Source organism: Myodes glareolus, chromosome 14 (genome assembly GCF_982192425.1).
Source record: "Myodes glareolus chromosome 14, mMyoGla1.1, whole genome shotgun sequence".
Classification (NCBI taxonomy): Eukaryota; Metazoa; Chordata; class Mammalia; order Rodentia; family Cricetidae; genus Myodes; species Myodes glareolus.
The window spans coordinates 9,460,193-9,483,615 of NC_142039.1; the positions used below are offsets into that span (position 1 = coordinate 9,460,193).

The 23,423-nt window shown below is 36.8% G+C and overlaps 1 protein-coding gene across 13 annotated transcripts in view; it reads right to left on the bottom strand.

Annotated features, from left to right (window-relative positions):
• The window catches only part of Mllt10 (MLLT10 histone lysine methyltransferase DOT1L cofactor), a 154,785-nt gene that overhangs the window by 95,766 nt on the left and 35,596 nt on the right, over positions 1-23,423 (bottom strand). For 10 of the 13 annotated variants that reach the window (XM_085699030.2, XM_085699032.2, XM_085699031.2 and 7 more), the window contains 4 exons: positions 17,392-17,501; positions 10,620-10,723; positions 8,585-8,678; positions 6,213-6,308 (listed from right to left, as the gene is read on the bottom strand). In XM_085699030.2, coding sequence (XP_085555156.1) covers positions 6,213-6,308; positions 8,585-8,678; positions 10,620-10,723; positions 17,392-17,501 — 404 coding nt within the window. The remainder of the gene's footprint in view (positions 1-6,212; positions 6,309-8,584; positions 8,679-10,619; positions 10,724-17,391; positions 17,502-23,423) is intronic. The other 3 variants (XM_085699042.2, XM_085699043.2, XM_085699035.2) reach the window with 2 other exon arrangements.

A 23,423-nucleotide genomic window follows, 5' to 3' on the forward strand; every position in this document is an offset into this window, starting at 1 on the left:
CTTCCAGAGGTTCTGAGTTCAATCCCAGCAACGACATGGTGACTCACAATTATCTATAATGAGATCTGATGCCTTCTTTCTGGCATACAGGCAGAACACTATATATATAATAGATAAATATTTTTAAAAAGATTTTCAAAATGGAGCTCAGCATGATGGTATATGCTTTTAATCCCAGCACTTGAGAAGCAGAGGCAGGAAGACCTCTGAGTTCAAAGCCAACCTGGTATATAGTATACAGAGTGAGTTCTAGAACAGTCATAACTATGTAGAGAGATTCTGTCTTAATAAAACAAAACAAAAAACTAAACCAAAAACAAATTAGGCTGGTGCAAAAGTTTTTATAATGGCTCAGTATGTACTGCACAGTACTGTACATCAAATTATGACTTTCATCTTTTCTTGCATAAGCAACGTACAGTGGCAGCAAGCAGCAACTCCCAGTTAATGAGAATTCACTGAACAACACAGTGAATGGCTAAACTGGTGTTCAACAGGATAGACAAACACTTTCAATATACTTTTTCCATTTATGAACTCATCTCAATGTATTCCTCCCTACTTTAAGCTACAGTGCATCTACAGGACAGTCACTAATGAAGTCACTAGTGCAGACTCTAGAAAAAAAACTGATACAAGACTGTCTCAGTGTAATAAATAACCAACAAATCCCAAATCATGACCTACAACTTAGCCTTTAGCAATAATTTCTAGATAGCCTGGAACTCAACTGTGTAGAGCAGGTTGGCCTCTGAGATCCACCTGTCTCTGCCTCTGGACTTCTGGGATTAAAGGCGTGCGCCACCACACTTAGCTAAGCAATAAATCTTTTCTGAAGTTGGAAAATTCCCAATGTGGTGGCATGTTGCACAGATGGTAATCTTGTAAATTTCTCAACTCCTCTCTGTAACTATGCCTCTTTTACTTAAGAACAATTAGACATAAAAACCAAAAAAAATTCCATTTTCCTCTATTACAAAAATCTATTGTCTTTAGACATGCCATTTAGCCTCTCTAGGAAAACATGACTTCTCAAGTCTTAAATGATTACATAAACCTTCAAACTGACCAAAGCTGGTAGTACATAATTGTCACTCTAGTTCTCAAGAGGTTGAGGTTGGGGCAGGATGGCAAGTTCTGGACCAATCTAGTCTACATAATTAGTTCAAGACCAGCCTCAACTACACAATGAGAGCTGGTCTATAAATACACAAATAAATGCCTACGAACTGGAGTAAGGCAAAAGAAAGGTTGGATGCAAAAATAACTAAATACAACTTTAAAAATAAACCTTATTTCATGTGTACACATGCCTTACCTACATGCATGGCAGGAACATGTCTAGTACCCACAGAAGCAGAAAGTTGCATTGGATCCACTGAAACTGGAATTACAATTATAAACCATGCATGGGGTGGGTGTTGAGAACCAAACCCAGGTCTTCTATGACAGTACTCTTGCTAAGACACATCCCTAGCCTTAAAGTTGGTTCTAGTAAACCTTTCTAATAGATATGACCAGAGACTCTTTTTAAATGAAAGGTTTGTTAAATACACAGATGATTCCAAAGACAAATAATACTTCTATTCCTATCGATTTCAACTATAGTCAAGTCTACTTTTCATTTTAAATATCACTTGATTACTTTAGAAAGCAAAATTTTATTTTATAACTATTTAATAACTTTTATTAATTCACTATTCAAATCATTAGCAGCTAAATTAAAACCGCACATGCACTGTAATTAACTTAGCATGTCCTTTGGTTCCTTTAAAAATGTGTCATCACAATTTATAGAAATTGTCTTTTATCCAAAGTCCTATCTCATTATGAGCTTTTTTCCTGCCTTGCACTGTTATTACTTACCTGGAGCTCAATTATTTCAACTAAGCTAGCTGACCATTGAGTCCCAAGGATCCACTGATCTGTTTCTTCCTCCTCCACCATACACTGGGGTTTTAGGTAAACATCATTACACCTGGTTTACACATAGGTGCTTAGGTCCTTATGCTTATATAGCACTTTACCCACTGAGGCATCTCTAATCGATCTTTTTAAGAAAGGGCCATAAACTGTATCTCTGGCTGGCCTGAAATTCACTATGTAGACCAGGCAGGTCTGTATGCCTCTGTCTCCCTATGATTAAAGGCATGTGCCACAACACCTGGGTCTCTTAACCCACTGTAACGAAGCTTTGGTCTCACACAAGTTCCCTGAAAAGAAAAATATTTACATTTTCATTTTAAAATTTTTATTATATTTACTTATTTCTATACTTTTTGCCTGCATGTATGTTTGTGCATCACATGTGTGTCTGGTGTCCTCCAAGGCCAGAAGAGGGAATCAGATCTCCTGGAATTAGAATTACAGACAGCTGTGAACCAACATTTAAGAACAGAAAATCAAACCTGGATTCTCTGGAAGAGCAACCAGTGTTCTTAAACCATCTCTCCAATCACTTAAATGTTCCTCCAGATGTTTTTAAAATATAGCCCCACCCCTACCAGAGGATCTCTAGGTAGTTAATTGATGCTGGAGGGGAGAGACATTTTCTTCAGTTGTGCATATTCATGAGTAGCTTATGACCCTACAAATAATCCCCATCTATACTACTATAATCAATCCCAAACTCATTGGGTCATCCTCCCCATCATGCAATGCAAAAAACAAAATAAAACAAAACAAAACCAAAAGTAGAAAAAGTAGAAGACTAATTGGTAAAAGGAAGAAGATCAAAGGGAGAGAGACAAGAAAGGATACTGAAGAGTAATTATGATCAAAATGCATTATATACATGTATAAAAAAAAGCATAATGTAACCCATCTGTAAAAGTAGTATGTGTTAACAAAAATATAGCCACGCATGGTAAAAAGCAAGTCTATAGTTCCAGTTTGTGGAAGGCTAAAGCAGGGGAACTATAATTTTGAAGCCAGCTGAACTACAGTGAGACACCATCCATAAAAATAAATGAATGAATAAATAAATTCATTTTTAAATGTTATAAACTTTTGACAGGCATGGTGGTGCATGCCTTTAATCCCAGCACTTGGGAGGCAGAGGTAGGCGGTTCTCTGAACTGAAGGTATAGAGAGTGGGTTCCAGAACAGCCAGGATTACACAGAGAGAAACTCTGTCTTTAAAATCAAATTTTGGTATTAGGGATCAAGCATACAGCTAGCACTGACTTATACTGCTACCTTTCAAATTTAAATAATGTAGATGACAAAATATTTAGCATTAAATGCAATGTATAAGCAACATATTTTTAATTTAACAAGAAAACATTCCGCAATATACAAAGAAAGTATGTTCCATAACAGAGATAAACAAAGGTAGTTCATTTAACATTTAAGAACAGCATTACGGTTAGCAGTGGTGGTGCATGCTTTTATTCTAGCACTTGGGGTGCAGGAGAAAGCTGATCACAGAGTTCAAGGCCAGCCTGGTATACAGCGTGCGTTCCAAGACAACCAGGTCACCACAAAAAAATCCTGTCTTGAAAATCAACAGTACCAAAATCTGCCAATGTCTGCTTGGTACAAGTGTCACATGCCTACATTTATAGAATTTGGGAGGTAGAGGCAGGATCAGAAATTCAAGACTAGTATTGTCTCAATAATCAGGAAAATAAATAAAATACCCAAGTATAAACAGATTGTGAATGATACATTTCAATGAAGTGAGTCATCTGATTAACATTCCTGGGGAGGTGAGCATGGAGTGTTTCCAGGACACATTCCTGTGTCTGACACACACATTCATGGATACCCAAATCAATCTCTCGCATGCTCTCTGGTTTTTTAAGATAGGGTTTCTCTATGAAACAGTTCTGGCTGTCCTGGAACTCACACTGTAGACCAGGCTAGCCTCAAACTTCCAAAGATCCACCTGCCTCTGCCTCCTGAATGCTGGGATTAGAGGCGTGTGCCACCACCGCCTGGCAATACTCAAGTCTCTTACATATATACAATGTTGTATTGCTTACATATAATCTACAGATATCCTTCGACATACTGATTTCAAGATTATCTGTAATGGCTAATACAATAACGTCTGTAAATGTCTAATGCAGACACCATTTTTTTCCTAATATTTGTCTGTGGTTACTGTCAGTAGCCCAATCTGGCCCAGAATTACTAAACTTCCTAATTTACTCTCTGCATACTGGAATCACAGGTGTGTATCACCATGCCAAGTCTAGACATAAACATTTAAAAAAGAAAATAGCCAGGTACAGTGTGATGCAGGTCTGTGATTCTAACTACTAAGGAGAATGAGACAAGATAACAACTTGAACACAAGGGTTTAAAGTCTTGCATGAGTCCCTTCCTCTAATGAATGCCAGACAGACAAGGTGACAGCAAACTACTAAATCGGTTACTCTCATCAATTCATCTATGTTATTACTTAATGTCATACCATATTTAAAAGTCCTACACTAAGGTAAGCTAGTAGCTTACAACAGATTTAACTATGTGTAATACATTAATAAACCTGAGCTAATTAAAAAAACACAGAAATATAGACTGGGGATGTAGCTCAGTATTAAAAGTGATTATTTTGTACACCAGAGGCCTTGGGTTCAACTGCCAGCACCAGAGAGAGAAAAATAAAATAAACAGATTATAGGTTTGAAGACAAAAAAACTTCAGTTATACCTTTAATATATGCGAAAAGTAGAATTCAAACATTATTTACAACTCTAAAACCTGGGGCTAACAAATTTAACTAAATACAATTTTTTAAATCTAGAATTCCACAACAATTCATAAAGATTTAGTAAAATACAAAATCACATTCATTTGGGGGAGATAAATGACAAGCACAATCACAGAACTGTACTTATTCAACACTGTATTACATTAGTCCTTCAATAATATGAGAGTGTACATTCAAATCAGTATGATCATGCAATGGTCATTTCTAAAACAAACAGTGCTCACCAAACACCACAACTAAAGATCACTAACAGTGACAATTCCCTTTTCACACTCTAATAAGGCCTACCTACAGAAACTTCAGTTTGTGGTTTCAAAAGTCTATATACAATCACGGTATCACTCATTAAAACCCTAATTAAACCAATCTGTCATTTTTTAAATCAACAATCCAAGCAATAAACATAATCCTATCACTTTATCACAAAACAACTTCATAAGATAAACACATTCAGTTACTGGCTACCACAGACCTCCAATATTTATATATAAACGCTAACTATGCTAAACAAATTGCACTTATTATTTTGCTCACAATAGAAGAGCAATCTCAAAACCAAATATTTGAATTCTTTTTAATATTTAACTTAAAAAGGTACAAACATAAACTGAAAGTCAACACATGCTTAGAAAAAAACCTATACATTACCATTTCCCAAGTCCTAAGTACTTATAGACATAAAGTATTATGTGGCCTTATTTTCAAACTCTAAATACAACCTAATATACTTTCAAAACTAATTCATATCAACTCTGCAAGAGCATTCTTTCTCCATTTAAGATACCCTCTTTTATCTCATTTCCATTAAGATAATTAAGAGGGATTATCCCTTTATTATACTGCCATATATTCTTAAAAGAATCACAAATCAAGTATGAATAATTCTATACTATTTGCTTTTAATTAATTAAAAATTAATCAGCCTTTAAAGTAAAAGCAGGTAAAAATGTAAGAAGAAAACAGGTAAATCAGAACAAAGATTAGTATTTAAGAAAGATTTAGTATTTTGATTAAAAAGGCAAAATATTCACAAACAAATGATGTAACATTTGGCCGCTAGGAAAAATAAAACATTAGCATCACAGAAAAATATAAAACAGCCAAGAATATTTAGAATTCAAAGTTGTTCTATTGTAAAAGCAAAAAGCTGATGGGAAAATTACTTACATGTGACATAATCAGTTAGTGATACATAGCAACAAACTATCATTGCCCAAGTCACCTCAGATTTTGTAAGATGACCTGTTAACACATGCAAGAAATCACTCTCATGCTGTCAATCAAGGTCTATTTAAACTTTCAGTTACAATAGTCAAAAATCATATTTACAAATATGGCATTATTTTAAACCTAGTCTTGATTTAATAAATCAATAAATTTTTCTGAATTTCAATGTTTCCATTTAGCTGTAAAAAAACAATTTTACCTAAAAAGATTCTTTTAATTTTATTAAGTGATGTGCTACATAATTAGCAACAACAAATCCACTTACTTTTTTCTCTTTCTCATGATGTTTATCCTGAGAGTGAGAGGAAGAATCACTTAAACTTTGGTCATATGACCTATTAGATCCCCGTTTGCTCTTTTTCTAAAAAAGAAAATATATACATATATGTATATGTATATAAAAAATCCACTTTTTAATTAGGCTTAAACTATTTTCAATGTGAAATGTTTAAATGTCAAAAGAATTTTTTTAAAAAATCAGTATTTCAATTTATAATAGAGTTTAAACACAATCCACTTGCATTACAAAGAAAAATCTAATAAACCTAATTTTAACATCAATGCCATATTTTTGTATATTTGTTAAGATGTGTGAAAACAAGCCAGGCACAGAGGCATACATCTTTAATCCCAGCATCTGGGAAGCAGAAGCAGACAGCTCTGTGAGTTCAAGGTTAGCACGGCCTACATAGAGAGTCGCCATCCAAGGCTACATATAGAGATCCTGCTCCATCCCCCACAAAAAATTTTGAAAACATACCTATTTCAAATAAGCTACTATATTTTCAAAGAGAGAGAGAAAAAAGAGGGGAGGGAGGGGAGGTGAGGGGAGAGGTCTAACCAAAAGCTATTTACCCCAAGAATGCCATTGGGGTAATAGTACATAGCTGAAATCCCAGCACTTGGGAGACAGGGGAAAAATAAATGGCAAGACTGGAAGAACAGAAAAAGTAAATATGCAAAAGAGCTACTTTATTGCCAGTAGTAAAGCAAGAAACATTTACTTTCAATAAATACTGAGAAAAACAGTTTTCTAAAGCCTTGGCTCTGCAGGTCATTTAGAACAAATTAGGACAAACGTCAATATTAGACCTATGTATCACTAAAAACATTACATAGTTCTGCTTAAAATACAGCACTGCATAATAGAGTGTAAAGGTAAGAATAGTTTGGGTGCTTGCAAGATGCTCACACTGTAACTGATTAGTTTTAAACTGATTTTTACAGTGACTACAAAATAACTTCAAGTTCTAAAAAAGTTTTACTTTAACCAGATGGATTTTCACAACTAGCAAATAATATCACATCAATAATTAGTAGTGAGAAAAACTCTATTTGTAAAAAATGTCAAAATTATTTCAGCTATTTGTTTGAGATAAGGTCTCGTAGCCAAGGTTGGCCCTCAACAACAAATAGCTGGAAGATGACTTTCAACTATTTATTCTACCACCTCCCAAGTGCTGGGTGGGTGGGGCTACAAACATGACACCACACCCAGCTTCAAACTTCACTTTTATAATGTCTAAACTTCTTATAAACAGTTCATTTTTACCACCCCATTAAGATAAATCCATCTTTAGCAATGAGCAACACAGACATACACTTTAGGCAATAGTCATATATCATTTAATGAGGAACACCATAACAACTTGCTGTATTAGGTGATTTCATCAGTAGAGGCCTGAAGGATGGTTAATATCATTTATAAGACGAAGGAGGGCAAGTAAGACGTATTTAGCAGGTAATGGCAATTAAAAATAAGACAAAGAAAAATGTTAAGCATATTAATCTACATATTTAAGAACTGAAAGAGGTACTTAGGAGCATTAAAAATACGTATTTTTCAAGTACATAAAAACCAAGTTTCTAACTATGGGCTACGGACATGGCTCAGCAGTTCAGAACACTTGTTGCTCTTTCTGAGGGTCAAAGTTCAGTTCCCAGCACCCACGTGAGAGTCCATAACCATCCATAACTCCAATTCCAGAAGATCTGACACCCTCTTCTGACCTCTGTGAGCACCAAGCACTTTGTGGTGCATATATACACGTGCAAGTAAAACACTCATACACATAAAATTTAAAAACTTTGAAAATTAAATGCTTCAAAAGGTTTCTAATTCAATCATCCATGTAACTGTTTAATCACAAAGTCTGACTAAATCTCAAAACCTTCCAAGATGAGTCTAAATACATTTTATCAGAGTCTTTAGTCAAATTACAAACAGCCTAATTTCTGTCTTTATTATTTCCTAGAAAATAAAAACAAGTTACAGATATAACAAGTAAGATGGGTAACAGAGATGCAACAGGAAGATGAGACAAAATACAAAAAAATTCAAAGTTATTACAAACAGGAAAAACATTAAAGAGTTCTCTAAAAGTAAATTTCTCCACTAAATGATATTTGCTATCAGTTACTAGCATACTCTAATCTAGAATATCCTAGTGAAGCAAAATATTTTACAATTACTAGTTTTTTCCATTTTCAATACAGAACGTACTAAATGTATTTAATTTTTAGCAAAAGTCAAGGAAGAACTGTAACTATGCTCTTATTTTATGCCCTTTGTAAGATGGTGTCACCATCTTGTCAAAATCAACTGCTATTTAATACTAAATTTAAAACTGCTCTTACCAGCTTACTAAAGTGGTATTTACAATAGCCACAGTACTGGACGTTGTCTGCACCATTTCCTTCTTCTTCACAAAGCAGCCCAGCAAACTGAGCACTGCAAACAAAAGCCAAGGACACCAATGATCCTCAAGCCATGACACATTTAAGCAAAGAAAATTAACTTTTTAGCATTTGTAAGACAATATAGAGGAAAAAGAGGTAATATAGGGACCAAAGGTCTAGCTCCACTAGGAAACCACCTGCTTATTAGTATGTGCAAGGTCCTAGCCTTGCCCAAGCCCACTTTACTCGCTCACAAAAGTAAGGGGACAGAAAAGCTCTATTGCAGTTGTAACCAAGGTCATTTCACCTCCACTTGTGATTATCATTCTTTTTTTAAATATTTATTTATTATGTATACAATAGTCTGTCTGTGTGTATGTCTGCAGGCCAGAAGAGGGAACCAGACCTCATTACAGATGGTTGTGAGTCACCATGTGGTTGCCAGGAATTGAACTCAGGACCTTTGAAAGAGCAGGCAATGCTCTTAACCACTGAGCCATCTCTCCAGCCCGTGATTATCATTCTTTAAGACTATGGCTATAGTTTACAATAACCTCTCCATTTTTATCATGAATGAAGATATATGAAGGTTTTATGTCACCAAATAGTGATTAAGTTGCTTTAAAAGTTGCATTCAATGACACACCCCTGTGATTGCAAGTGCTTAGGAGGTTGATATGAGTTGAGTCTAGGATTTAAAACAAGCATGGATAACAATGAAAGCCCAGAAAAACACAGTAATAATGTTTCATAAAATATTTATAATTTCAAAATATAAAATATTGTTTAAAAAAATACAAGTGATAAAAAAAAGGGAGAAAGAGACAAATTCCTTTTCTCTTCGTAATTAGTAATTCTTACTTTTAAAATCAATGTTAGTACAAATAAATGCCATGCTTCACTAGAGGCCTGAAGTAGCAATGCGGTGGGGATGGGGTGAACAGTGCCCTTTCCTTTTGTGAAATGGTCCTGGGGCCTCTCATATGCTAGGCAAGCACGCTACTACTCAATTACATCCCTATCCATCTTGTTATTATCTTTATTCATGTATTCGGCATGTATTTTTGAGGAGGGTACACTCTTGAACTACAATGCATTTACAGAGGTCAGAGAAGAACTTGGAAGAGTTGGCTCTTTCCTTCCACCATGTGGGATCCAGAGTCCAAACTCAGGTCATCAAGGTTGGCAGCAAGCATCTTTATTTCCTGATCTTGCCAGGTCTTTTGTATTTTAGAAATATGGTCTCTCTCATAAAGTTTTCCAAAATGGCTTCATACTACATAGCTCATGCAGGCCTTGACTTTGCTTGTACCACCAGGCCTGGCTCACACATCAACTTAGAAGGAAACATTCTTTGCAATTCATACATGTTTCAAAATCATAGCACAGTAAGCAAGATCAATACAGACTATGCTTTTTGGTCAAAATAATAAACGAGGGCTGGGGATGTAGCTGGACAGCAGAGTGTTTTTATAGCATGTACAAGGTGTGTTACAGCTCTGAAGGGAAAGGTATCCCAGCAAGCAGGGAGCCAAGAAATACCACAGAAATCACACCACACGACAAACCTCACACAAGAGTATTATCAGGAGGGGAAAAACTCAGGAGCACCCTCCCAAGGTGGCTGCCTCTGCTGGGGTAAGGAGCAACAGGGACTGGGCTTACAGAGGGCTTCTGTGGGGACACAAACATGGTGGAGATGAGCAGGTTTTCAAGTCCTGAGCTTGGGCTCTGTAGGAACTTGGCCACCTGAGGCTGAAAGAGCTGGGATCCAGCTGGTTGGTGGAGCCTGACAGAGGGAGATCCTCAGGAATGGGGCCTGGCCACCCTTATGCTTCAGGGTCTTACACAATTACAGAGTTTGATCTTCAGTGCTGAACAAAAAATGTAGAATGCAATGTAATAATACATGCATAGGCAGATATTTGATTTCATGATGTTACATAATATAATTGCCAATTCTATTTATGTACAATAATGGAAACATACTTACCAGGTTACATGGAAAGCCTGTCGACATCCATGTTTATTACATGTCATGCAAGCACCAGTAGCTGCTTTGCTTTCTCTTCCTTGTTCATCACATATATAGCAAGTCTTAGGATAAAGGGACAAAAACAAAAATAAATAGACGGAGCTTTATATGAATCTGTACTTTATAGCTATCTTCAGAACTAATAACATATTTATCTAATTTTATTAAAGAATGGTAAGTTCACAAAGGTGTTGCATTCATTAGCCTTTTCATTGTACTCAAAAAACCTGCCAGACAAGAGGCCGCTTAACTGGCACTGAGGTCAAGAGGCAAAATACAGTCTTCCATATCTTACAAAACCAAACGTGAGCAAAGTTTAGGTTACATAACTCTCCACATTAGCAATTAAGCCCCAATAACATAACATGCTGTTGTAGGAAGGCAGCACGTTAGCTTGGTAAATCAGAAATTCTTTAAACCAACTCCAGCAACTTTAACTGACATTCTGTTCACTTCCCATGTAAAAACAGGCTTTTGACAGCTCAAAATCATGGATGCCCATGCGACAGAAAATTACACAAATACTATTTTGTGATGAACAGTATACAGGTGAATAAAATCTCACACCCAACTAGAAATTGGTTATACAAAGAACAATATCCAGCTACTGTTCATGCCCATAAGGAACTTTAAGAACAGAAGCCAGGAATGATATAATACGTATCCATGACCCTAGCACTCAAAAGGCTGGAGGTAAAAAGAACCACAATTTCAGAGCCAGTCTAGATTACATTGCAAGGTCCAGGCTATGAGATTGATAATGGGGGGTGGGGGGGGAGGTTGAGCCAAGCAGTGGCAGCATACACCTTTAATCCCAGCATTTAGGAGGCAGATAGATGCAGGTGAATCTGAGAGTTCAAGACCAGTCTGGTTTACAAAGAGAATTCCAGGACAGTCAGGGCTACACAGAGATCCTGTCTTGAAATACTGGGTGGGGGAGGGGAGGGCTAAATTTAGCAGTTCTTGAGAAGACACATTTTTATTGTAACAGGATTTAGAGTATATGCACAAAGTCACTGTTAAACTAACAAGGAGAATTATACACTGTATCAAAATATTACAATAATACCTCATAAGGCCATCCAGCTGTGATTTGGTAATGGAAATTAAAAAGAACAGGAGCAATAGCTCAATTGGAAAAGTAGTTGTTGCCACCCAAGCATGGCATGGAACCTCAGTTTAATCCCCCAAACCCAGGCAGTCGGCCTGACTGACCTACTCAGCAAGCTCGGGGTTGGTAAAAAGATCCTGTCTAAAAACAAGATGAATGACATCATATCCGAGAAATGAAACCTGAGACTGACAACAACTGGCCTCCATAGACATGGACATACTTTGCTTTTGTTTCTTCGTTTTCTGAGACACGGTTTCTCCATAAAGCTCTGGCTATGCTGGAACTCAACTCTATAGATCACGCTGGCCTTAAACTCAAAGATTCACTGGATTAAAGGCATGTGCCACCACACCAGGTTTCACGCATCTTTTTTAAAAGGTGTAATCACAGCTGCCTAACAGTACAGGCATTTCAAAACTGTAGCAGCGAGAGGATGGAGTGATAACTCAGCAGTTAAAGAGACTGGCTGCTCTGCCAGAGGACCCAGGACACTTCCCAGAACATATGTCAGCTCACAGCTGTCTAGTATCAAGGTCCCAGGGGATCCAAAACCCACTCTGGCCTAGGTAGGTACTAGGCACACATGTGATGCACAGACATACATGTATCCAAAATATCCTTATACATAAAATAAACTTTTTTTAAAAAAAAATTAACAGTAGCAATCCAATTGTGAATTACTGAATTACCCTGAGACCTTGTCTTCCCAAGCAGTGGTGACACACATCTTTAATCCCAGCACTTAGGAAGCAGAGACAGGCGGATCTCTGTGAGTTCAAGGCTAGCCTGGTCTACATAGTGAGTTCCAGGACAGGGCCTAAAGCTACAGAGAAACCCTGTCTCGGGAGGGTGGGAAAAACTGAACTTGGGTTATTTAAAAAAAAAAAAAAAAAAAAAAAGTCATGAGGTTGAGAAGTAGACAAAAGAGCGTCGGGAGAAGTTGGAGAAGGAAATGTGGGGGATATATATAGAATCAAACCACTGACTATATGTGAAATTCTCATACATTGACTATATGTAAAACTATCCAATTTTGTGTGTGTGTGTGTGTGTGTGTGTGTGAATAAAAACTGGGTGTGGTGGCACATACCTTTAATCCCAGCACTCAAGAGGCAGAGGCAGGAAGATTACTGTGACTACCCAGGTCAGAGAGAAAGGACACATATTTTTCAGGTAGATTGAAGATTGAAATCTAAGTGATTCGCTCTTCCTTTCACCCCTCTCCCTTTCTCTTCAAATACTTTATCCTTAAAACCATGAGGTGGAAAAAGGGAAATCTCCACACTAGAAAGTCAGGGTCCAGTAAGAGTGTCACAATCTGACTAGGGTTTGTTCCCCCAAAAGAAGCAGGGTAGGAGTAAGTGAGACGCCAGAACAAGGGAAAAAAAAATCAACCCCAGAGGGGAAGTAGGCAGCAGTGGAGTGAAGCTGCCATCCTAAAGAGGATGAAAAGAACTGCCATGCAGGGCAGGAAGAAGTGAGCCTGACTGAGGCTATGATGCAATAAGGATCTGGTCATATAGGGAAGAAGAATCGAATAAGCAAATTACTAAGATTAAGGAAGTCATGTATCTTCAGATTGAAACAAGCCATAAATATGACAAGAAATAATGATAATGAGCCTAGATCTTCTAGATTACATTTGGTAAAGTCACTGAGTTTATGAATTACCAATATATATATAGACACTGATACAGAACATATCAATATGTTCAAAGGTAAATTCAAATATTGCATCAGAATTCAATCACTATGGACTCACAGTTTTCAACATATATGATGCAGATATTAATATATGCAAATTTGCATGGAAGTGCTAATAAACATGTATCTATTTTCTAACTATAACAACTGAGAGAACCTGAGACCAAAAATACCCTAAGAATAATAAGTATGGAGGGCTGGAGAGATGGCTCAGAAGTTAAGAGCATTGCCTGCTCTCCCAAAGGTCCTGAGTTCAATTCCCAGCAACCACATGGTGGCTCACAACCAACTGTAATGAGGTCTGGTGCCCTCTTCTGGCCTTCAGGCATACACACAGACAGAATATTGTATACATAATAAATAAATAAATATTTTTTAAAGAAAGAATAATAAGTTTGTTTAATATATACATTGGTCTCTAACTATCATTCTCATGTAAAAGAAAATCTAGCTCCTTGGAGAAAATTAGTTCTAGTAGTACTAGACTACCCATGAATCGAGATGAGCCACAATACAATGCTGTGGTGAAAAGAAAATGCTCATAGAACAAAAGAAACGAGTCAGGAGACTAAGGAGGCAGATTAAAGAGATGCCATCAGTCAAGCTGCAACAACAGCATCAACATCCAAATAAATGGAGGTAACAATGCAGGAAGGATTTCAGAAACATACAGGACTATGGCTTGGGTAGCAGAGTGCTTGCTTAATTTAACAAGAACCTGAGTCTGAGTCACCAGAGTCGAACAAACAAGGCATGGTAATATATCCTGTTATTCCAACATTCGGGAAAGATGCAGAAAGATCAGATGTTCAAGGTTATGGAGCTTAGTTAAGAACACTCGCTATTCTTGCAAAGGACTCAGGTTCAGTTCCCAGTGGTCCACAACAGGCTAACCACAATATCCAACACACTGTTCTGGCCTCCATGAGCACCAGCACATATATGGTGCACAAACAAGCAGGCACATACACATAAATAATAGTAACTTATCAAATAAATATCTTTTAATGAGGTTTGAACTCATGCATAGTTACATTTCACATGAGAATAACCTAATATTCATTGACTAAAAACAAAATATGACAGCACCACATTTAAGTCCATACTGTAACTGCGCTTTTTGTTATAACAGAATACACACTAAAAAAATGTTTTAAAAAATAAAGAAAGAAAGAAAGAAATACAGAATTAGCCATGAGTCATAACAATAAATTAAGGAGTAGTTGTGAAGGCCTGGAGAGATAGATAACTCAGAGGTTACAAGCCCTGGCTACTCTCTTCCAAAGGTCCTGAGTTCAGTTCCCAGCAACCATGTAGTGTTTCAAAACCATCTGTAATGAGATCTGGTGCCCTTTTCTGGCCTGCAGGTATACATACAGGCATAACACTGTATACATAATAATCTTAAAACAGAACAAAAAAGAAAGAGTTATGGATGCCAAAGTGAGTAAAAGGCAGAAGGCATACAAAAGATTTTACACACAAATTAATTTCCAACAAAGTGACTAATGATTATAAAGGGAATAAAATCAATCTACTAGTAGAGAAACTTAACAGGTATCACCTTAACTAATGATGAAAGTAAGATTATATAAGGTATGAAAAAAAACTGGAATCAGTGTGCCACCTGACAAGACGACAATAAAAACATAGAATCATCTGTGTGGCATTCTTTTCAAAAATGGAACCACTAAACTGGACAAGTCCAAATAGAATGATATGCTACAAAATAAAAACTACAATAGTCTAAAGTATCAAACTGACAAAAGTAAAGGAAAGACTAAGTTACTATTAAGATTAAAAGATAATGTGTTTTGCATGAAACACATTTCTGGGAAAAATGAGAAAACATGAATGAGTCCTGATTTTGACAGTTATGTTACAAATGTATGAGTACCATCCTTCATTTTCTATTTTGTAATGCTAGAACACTGAACTCAGGACCTGGCATATAGTAGGAGATGTTCTACCCGTGAGCTATTCTAGCCCAAGAATGCCCATCCTTATAGGAATATATAGTTTGGAATAACAGAGGAGGAACTTTATACTATTCCCGAAAATGGGTTTTTAAATTAATTTTAAAGGTACTAAGCAATACAGGTTTGAGAGGCATGTCAGTGGTTAGGAGTGCCTGCAATGTAACCCATTAAGATCTGAGTTCAGATCCTAGCATAAATGTAACACGCAAGGTGAGGTAGTACACACACTTTTAAACCCCAGCACTATAGAGTAAAGAGAGAGGACTGTTGGGGCTTACTTGCTACCAGCCTAACCAAAGGGGGGGAGGGGAAGAAAACACTCCAAGCTTCAAGTTCAGTGAGAGACCCTGTCTCAGTGAACAATGTGGAAAACACAAAAACAGTTAATACTTTTTTCTGACTCCCTTGACACACACCTGCACACACACACATACAGCACGTTTACATATACCACACTCAAACACAAAGATTAAAAATTATTTAATAATACTAAAAATATATACACTTCCATAAAGAAAGCTACTCTCTTAATGGCATCTGGTACACACCTGTAATCCAACTCTGGAAGTAGAAACAGGAAGATGACAAATTCAAGGTCGGTCACACACACACACACACACACACACACACACACACACACACACACACACACGCACCTTACTTAGCAAGTCTGAAGCCTACTGGAATACAAGAAAGCCTGTCTCCACCAAACAAAACAAGCAAAACAAACCTCCAGAAAAAAAGCACAAAACACCTTGAAGAAAAATATGTTGTAATAAAACAAGGTCAATTAATCAACCTGAAAAACCTCTGAAAAAAGAACTTAAAAACAACAGCACTTTTAATGTCAACATAACCTCACTCGACATGCTAATTATTTAAAAACTGGAAATTGCATTGCAGAGAAAAAATGCCACACAATAATGAAACTTCCAAAACACTCAGGCCCTTTCACATGGATCCCAACAGTATGAACCCAGACACCACAGGAGGCCCTTCTATGAGGAGCTGTTCCACAGCTGACTGAATCTAGCAATACTCTGTACTACAGACTAAGGAGCCAGTAAAATTATGACAGAAATATCATTTATTGGTGTAAAATATGCTCAGGATTATTAAATTTCAAAAAAGGAAATAGTAAGTAATATGATCTAAATGTTTTATAAGTGTTTGTGAGATACACAAAAACATCAACAAAAGGTTTGAATGAGAAGATTTATTTTTTCCAAATGTTTTAAATAAATACCAATTACTTAATCTGAAGATTATTAAAGTATCTGAAATCTTAAAATTGACTATAATGACATTCTTCCACAGAAGCAACATGTACCTTCCTTTACACACACAGTAACACTGTCTACCAGCACTGGACAGCAGAAAAACCTTGAGAGTGTGGCAGCAGCATCAAACAACAGTGTGAGTGTGTGAGTGTGTGTGGGGGTGCACTAAATTAGGAAGAGATAAAGCAAATGGTTAAGGTCTCAATATGTTACCCTAGACCCCGAACTCCTAAGCTCAACTCATCCTCCTGCCTCAATGTCCCAAATACTTGGGATTAATGACAGAAAAATAATGACTAATTCAAATCTTAACATTTGATAAGACAAGAGGTTGGTAAATTTTCAAGGACAAATGTGTACTGAGTGACCAAAATGTCCCGAAAACATTAATAAATGCCTAGATTAGAATAAACGAAGACATGACGGAGGTTTATGACTTTTACACTCTTGTGAGCCTATTTTACCACTGTAGCCTAAGATGGTAACTATTCTTCTCCAAATCTCTATTAAGTTAAAGGGAGGTCTTTAGTCTTTTAAGGGGGAAAAAAAAACAACGAACAAAAAATTAAAAATAAAAACTAAAACCCACCTCTTTTCTATCTCCTAGTTTCAAAACTAAAAATGCAAACAACATTCAGATGACATCACTGTACCTTATTATAACGATCATGTGGGACAGACTGTAAAACGATTGGCTCCATTGTAGAGACATTGGCAAATTGTACCTCTGGAATATAGAGGGCACAAACCACATGAGCCCAACCTAAAAATAAATACATACATAATGTCATTCTTCAAATTTTATCAAAAATAAAATTACTATCTGTCTTAAAATATCTCTTAAAATGACTATTTAAGCAAATTCATAACAAAACCATAATAAAAAATCTAGCTGCTGCATTATTTATGTAATAATTGTCCCCGCTCACTACGATGAAAAGGTTCCTAATTATGGCTGCATCTGTTATGCACTGAACATAAACAAAGGGAGCACTTATGTATTCAGGTGCTGACATTGATACTTAAGGGCAGACTAAATTCAGATTAACACTACTTTCTGAAACCCACTTTCATTTGAAGAAAACAGGTATGATGAGTCCCAGCACTCTGAACACTTTGAAACTACATCAAAAGGTGTTTCTTCACTTCCAGGTCAGTCAATCTACACAGTGAGTTGAAGATCAGACTGTACTGCTAAGTTAAGACTATTTTAAAAAGCCAAAAACAAACGCATAAATAACGGGAAGGCTATACAACTCAACAGTTAGCAGTGTCCCTGATTCATCTGTGAAGCTCTAGGTTCCATTCTCATTTCTGCAATAAATAATTTATAGCTTTAAATAGCTTAAAGCTTCAAGTCCTGAAAGGTTGAATAGTTCAAGGGCAGAGAACTTGCCTTAGTCTGAACAAGAATAAGGGTTGGTTCTATTCTCATCATCAAGGAAGTAAACAAGAGGAAGGATTTTAATACTCTTAATCATGATAACATTAAATTTGTCACTATTAGTTTTTATATTTTGTCAATATTTTGAATGTTCATAGGATGGGTGTCATTTTTCTATTATAAATCTTTATCTGAAATGTTACCAGTTGATATTAAAGCTTCTTTTAATTAACTTAGCTTAGGCAGAAGAAACAATGTTATGGTTAAGAATTACTATAAAACCGAAAAAAAGGTGAAATTCCAGGAAGATGAGACCACAGATAAAGAGAAGTACTAGAAGGCTAGAAGCTAGGATTAAAAATCAGATATACTACAGACCTCAGAAAGATCACACCTAGGCTTTAATCATCTTAAACTCTGAACTTTAAACAAAGCAATCCTAAACAAGTACCATCTGCATCAAATAAATATACATCTTCTATGAAGGAAAAGGCTAACATTTCATAACTTAGTCACAAATAATGACTGTAATTTGTTAATAAGAACTTCTAGAATAAAAAGCACTGAACACATTAAAGAAAGACAGCACAAATCCAGTGGAAACAAAATCAAATCTACAATTTGGAGTTATCAGAATATTAGTATGTTTATTATGGTCAAATACATATAAAGATTACAAGGCTGCAGGGGACTGAAGAGATGGAGTGAAGAGCACTGGCTGCTCTTCCAGAGGTCCTGAGTTCAATTCCCAGCAACTACATGGTGGCTCACAACCATCTGTAATGAGATCTGGTGCCCTCTTCTGGTCTGCAGGCACACATACTATATAATAAAATAAATCTTTAAAAAAAATTACAAGGTTGCTCATGAAAAAAGTGTCAAACAAAACAAAACAAAACACAAAATAAAACAAAAAGCCAAAAGAAGCATCATTTCCCTCAAAAAGGAAAAATTATTCCAAAAGGAAGCTTGAATTGGTGGTGGGGGAGGAAGAGATGTATAGATATTACCTATAAATATAAGAGCTTATATTAAAAAAAGAAAACACGCCAGGCTGTAGTGGTGCCCACCTTTAATCCCAGCATTTAGGAAGCAGAGGCAGGGGGATCTATGTGAGTCTAAGACCAGACAGGTCTACAAAGCAAGTTCCAGGACAGCTAGGACTATTACACAGAGAAACCCTGTCTTGCGGAGGGGGGAGGGGGAGGGAGAGGGAGAGAAGAGACAAGAAGAGAAGAAGCAGGCATGGTGTGGTGGTGCACGTCTTTAATCCTAGCAGATGGAAGGCAAAGGCAGGGCAGATCTCTGAGTTAAGGACAGCCAGAGCTATACAATGAGAATGCCCACCAAAAAGCCAAACAAACAAACCAACAAAAACACCAGGAGAGAGAGAAGGAAACGGAAAGGAAAGGGGAAGGGAGGGGGATAGGAAGGGGAAGGGGGATGGGAAGGGGAAAGGAAGGGGGGAGGGGAAGAGAAAGTGAAAAGGGAAGGGGAAAGGGAAGAAGGGGAAGAGGAAGGGAAAAGGAACGAACGAAGGCTGGGTCATGGTTCAGTGGTTAAGAGTGTTTGCTGATCTTACAGAAGACCCTGGTTCAATTCCTAGAACTCACATGACAGGTCACAACTGTTAACTCCTGGGATTAGATACCTTCTGGCTCTGAAGGCACCAGGCATGCACATGGTTCACATTCATACTTGTAGCAAAACACACAGGCACGTAAAGATAAATAAATCTTTAAAAACAACAACACTGCCAGGTGAAGTAGCCCAAATATGAAAGATGGAGGTGTGAACAAGCCTACAAAAATGAAGGAAGAGTAAAAGAAACCAAAACTAATGAATTATTGCCTTGATGGTATGGAATAAATCCCATAGATCAACACTGATAAAAACTAATCTAACAAATGTAAGACTTGTTTCCCAAAACCTTAACTGTATTTCAAAACAAAGCTTACAAATAGTTAAAGGGGTAAAGAATGGTGGGGCATTCACAGTGATAATCCTAGCACTAAAAGGTTAAAGTAGAAAGAACAGTAGCCTAGGCCACAAGACTGTACATATATAAATATATGTGTATGTACACATACACATAGAATGCAAAATATATAATTTATACCAAGAAAATATGGTAGAGAGACAGGTACAAGGGTAGGTTTCGTACTAGAAACAATGACAATTACATAGGAATTGTTCAACTCTCTCACAGAACTCTAGAAAACAGTGAAAGGTTTGTGGCAACCAAGTACCTACTCAACTAAGAAAAAGGCAATAGCTCTCTGACACCTTTCTTTCCCTTAGCATACGAATGCTTTAGGTTCAGAGGTCTTAAATACACTGCTAGAGTTTCCAGTGTAGACTCTGGCCTCTAAAGGCAAAAGAACCAGAGTAAAGTTTTATGTACAAAGAACTGCATCTGTCACTACTCCAGAGTGTCTGAAAGCGAACCAGGGACTGAGTCCTGCCTGTCCTTCTGCTCTCTCAGAGTTCATTTCAAAAGAGAAAGTAGCCCTTTCAATGAAAAGCAAACAACCCACAGATGCCTGGAAGAAAAGATTACAGTTGAAGCACACACTGAGTATCCAACAGCCCAGGAGGAAAAACTAGAGAAAAGTCTCTGCCACAGAGCTGCTGAGAGCTGAATTCACCTTCTAAAGCAGTAGCTCTCAACCTTCCTAGCCCTGTGATCCTTTAATACAAATCCTCATGTCATGGTAACCCCAACCATAAAATTATTTTCATTGCTACTTTGTAACTGTAATTTTGCTGTTATAAATATAATGTAAGGACTTTTGGACTAGAGAGTTGCCAAAGGAGTCGTAACCCACAGCTTGAGAGAGCCACTGATCTAAAAAGAACTGAGATAGACCACAATTTTTATCTCTAGCTAGAATCTATGTATGGTAAAAACAGGAAGTAAGGGGGTAAGGCAGAGTGGTAAACAGAATGAAACATCACAGGAAGAATGCAACACAGTCAGTGCTTCTTTTTTAATTTCCCTTCTTTTTCTTACTAATCTGTACTAGATGTTCAAGGAAATCATCATCAAAACACTAACTGAAGAGTCTCCAGGAATTATATAACAAAAATAATTTACAAGTCTCTAAAAATAAAAGTTTTAGAACACTGTAAAGCAATAAAAACTAAAACCCTAAAGGAAAGGTGGACCATTACTCCAGAGTTAACCCATTATAACATTCAATTATATCTAGTCTGTGGTTTTGCAATGTCCCCCCCCCCTCTTTTTTTTTGTTTGTTTGTTGACAGGATTTCTCTGTGTAGCCATGGCTGTCCTGGAACCCCCCTTTGTAGACCAGGCTGGCCTCAAACTCAGAGATCCTCTTGCCTCTGCCTCCTGAGTGCTCAAATTAAAGGTGTATGTGTGAGAGAGAGAGACATCACCACCTGGCTTAGTTTTGCAATGCTTTAGAGGATACAACTCAAAGCATGCTAAGCAAGTACCCTACAACTGAGTTACACATCCCAATACAATAAATACATACATTCTAAAATAAACTACAGAGTTAATAAGGAAAATACGGGGATGCGCGGGACAGGGGGAGCTGTGGAGATAATTCAGCAGGTAAAGTGCTTGCTGTGTAAACATAGACCTTGAATTCAGATCCACAGAACACATATAAAAAGTCAGGTATTCTGTTGGAAAGCAGACAGGAGAGAAAGTTGCTAGCCAGCCAGACTAGCCAATCAATTAGCTATAGAACCTTTAGGCTTCACATGTACACACAGGTACACACACAAACACACATGTACACACAACTGTGTGCATGCACAAAAAACCCACAATTTTTAAAATATGGCTTATTCACAGACGAGTTTCTATCTTACACATGTCCAATAATTATATACTGAAGAAAGTTATTAAAAAGAACCAAACAAAAATCTTGAAGTTTTATAAAAATAAAAATAAAAATATTACAACAACGCCAACAGCAAACACAAGCAAACAGAAGGGAATAATGTGGGTTCCCCTCTGCATGCTGTGAATATGTTTTATTGCCAGCTTATAAAGAAGCTGCTTTCAGACAATGGCTTAACAGAGTAAAGCCAGGCAGGAAAGACGAACAGAGATGTAGAGAGAGAGTAGGCAGAGTCAGGAGATGCCATGTAGCCACCACAAGAGACAGACGCTTGACATAGGTCACAACCACATGGCAATACACAGATTAATAGAAATGGGTAATTTAAGAGTTAGCCAGGAATATGCATAAGCTAATAAGCAAACAGTGTTTCAATTAATACAATTACTGTGTGATTATTTTGGGTCTGGGTGGCAGGGAAATGAACAAGCAGTGTCAACAGGGGAAAAAGTAAAATTAAAGATAAATTAACTGATAATATCATTTGATGAACACTGGAGGAGAGGAGAGAAAACACAAAAGTGGATGGAGGTAAAGTATCTTTAGGACACAATACTGTGGACATGTATTAATAAAAGAATTTTCATGAGTAGAAGAGAAATAACGGTTCCCAATTTCTACCTTTTCATAAAGCATATGAATATATAATTCAAAAACCTTAAATATAGTCTCAAAAACCTTCAACTAGTGCAGAAGGAGACATATAATGATCAATGTTACATGCCAAGGAAAAGCTATAATCATTTTAAAGCACTGAGAAGCTATTCAACACAAAACAAGATGCTCAGTCAAAAATACACAGTCTACAATTTGTAATGGCTTGGCTTGTAAGTTTGAACTCTGCAATGAAACAAAAATCAAAATACATTCAGTAGAGACAATTTCAAGTTTGGATATGGCAATTCTTCTAGGCTAGTAACATGTGGTACCATATTCTTCCAGTAAGCAAAAAACAAAGTGACAAGGAAACAGCTAGAACTCTACAGAACTGTGCTGACAAATTACGATGCTCAGAAGTTTAAGACTACTAACTGTACTTTCAGCTGAGAGTACAGTCAGGCACACTCTAACAACATTTTGATCAATGACAGACACTCCATATATACAACCATGTTCCCAAAAGATTACTAAGAAGGCAAACTTTTCCAGTGTCTTCTAAAATTACACATCTATTACACATCCCCTTGCACTGCATTATTAACATGTTTATAGTGATGTTGGACTGAATAAACTTAGTACACTAGCATTCAATACGCCACCCACATTCATACAACTATGTGTATATACAATATTAAATAGTGATAATAAGCAATTATGCTACTGGCTAATGTGTATGCTCTGCTTTTAAGTATTTTAATTCTTATGTCTTCTATTTGATTTTAAAAGCAAAATATGCCAACTATAAAGTCAGGTCCTTAAGGGA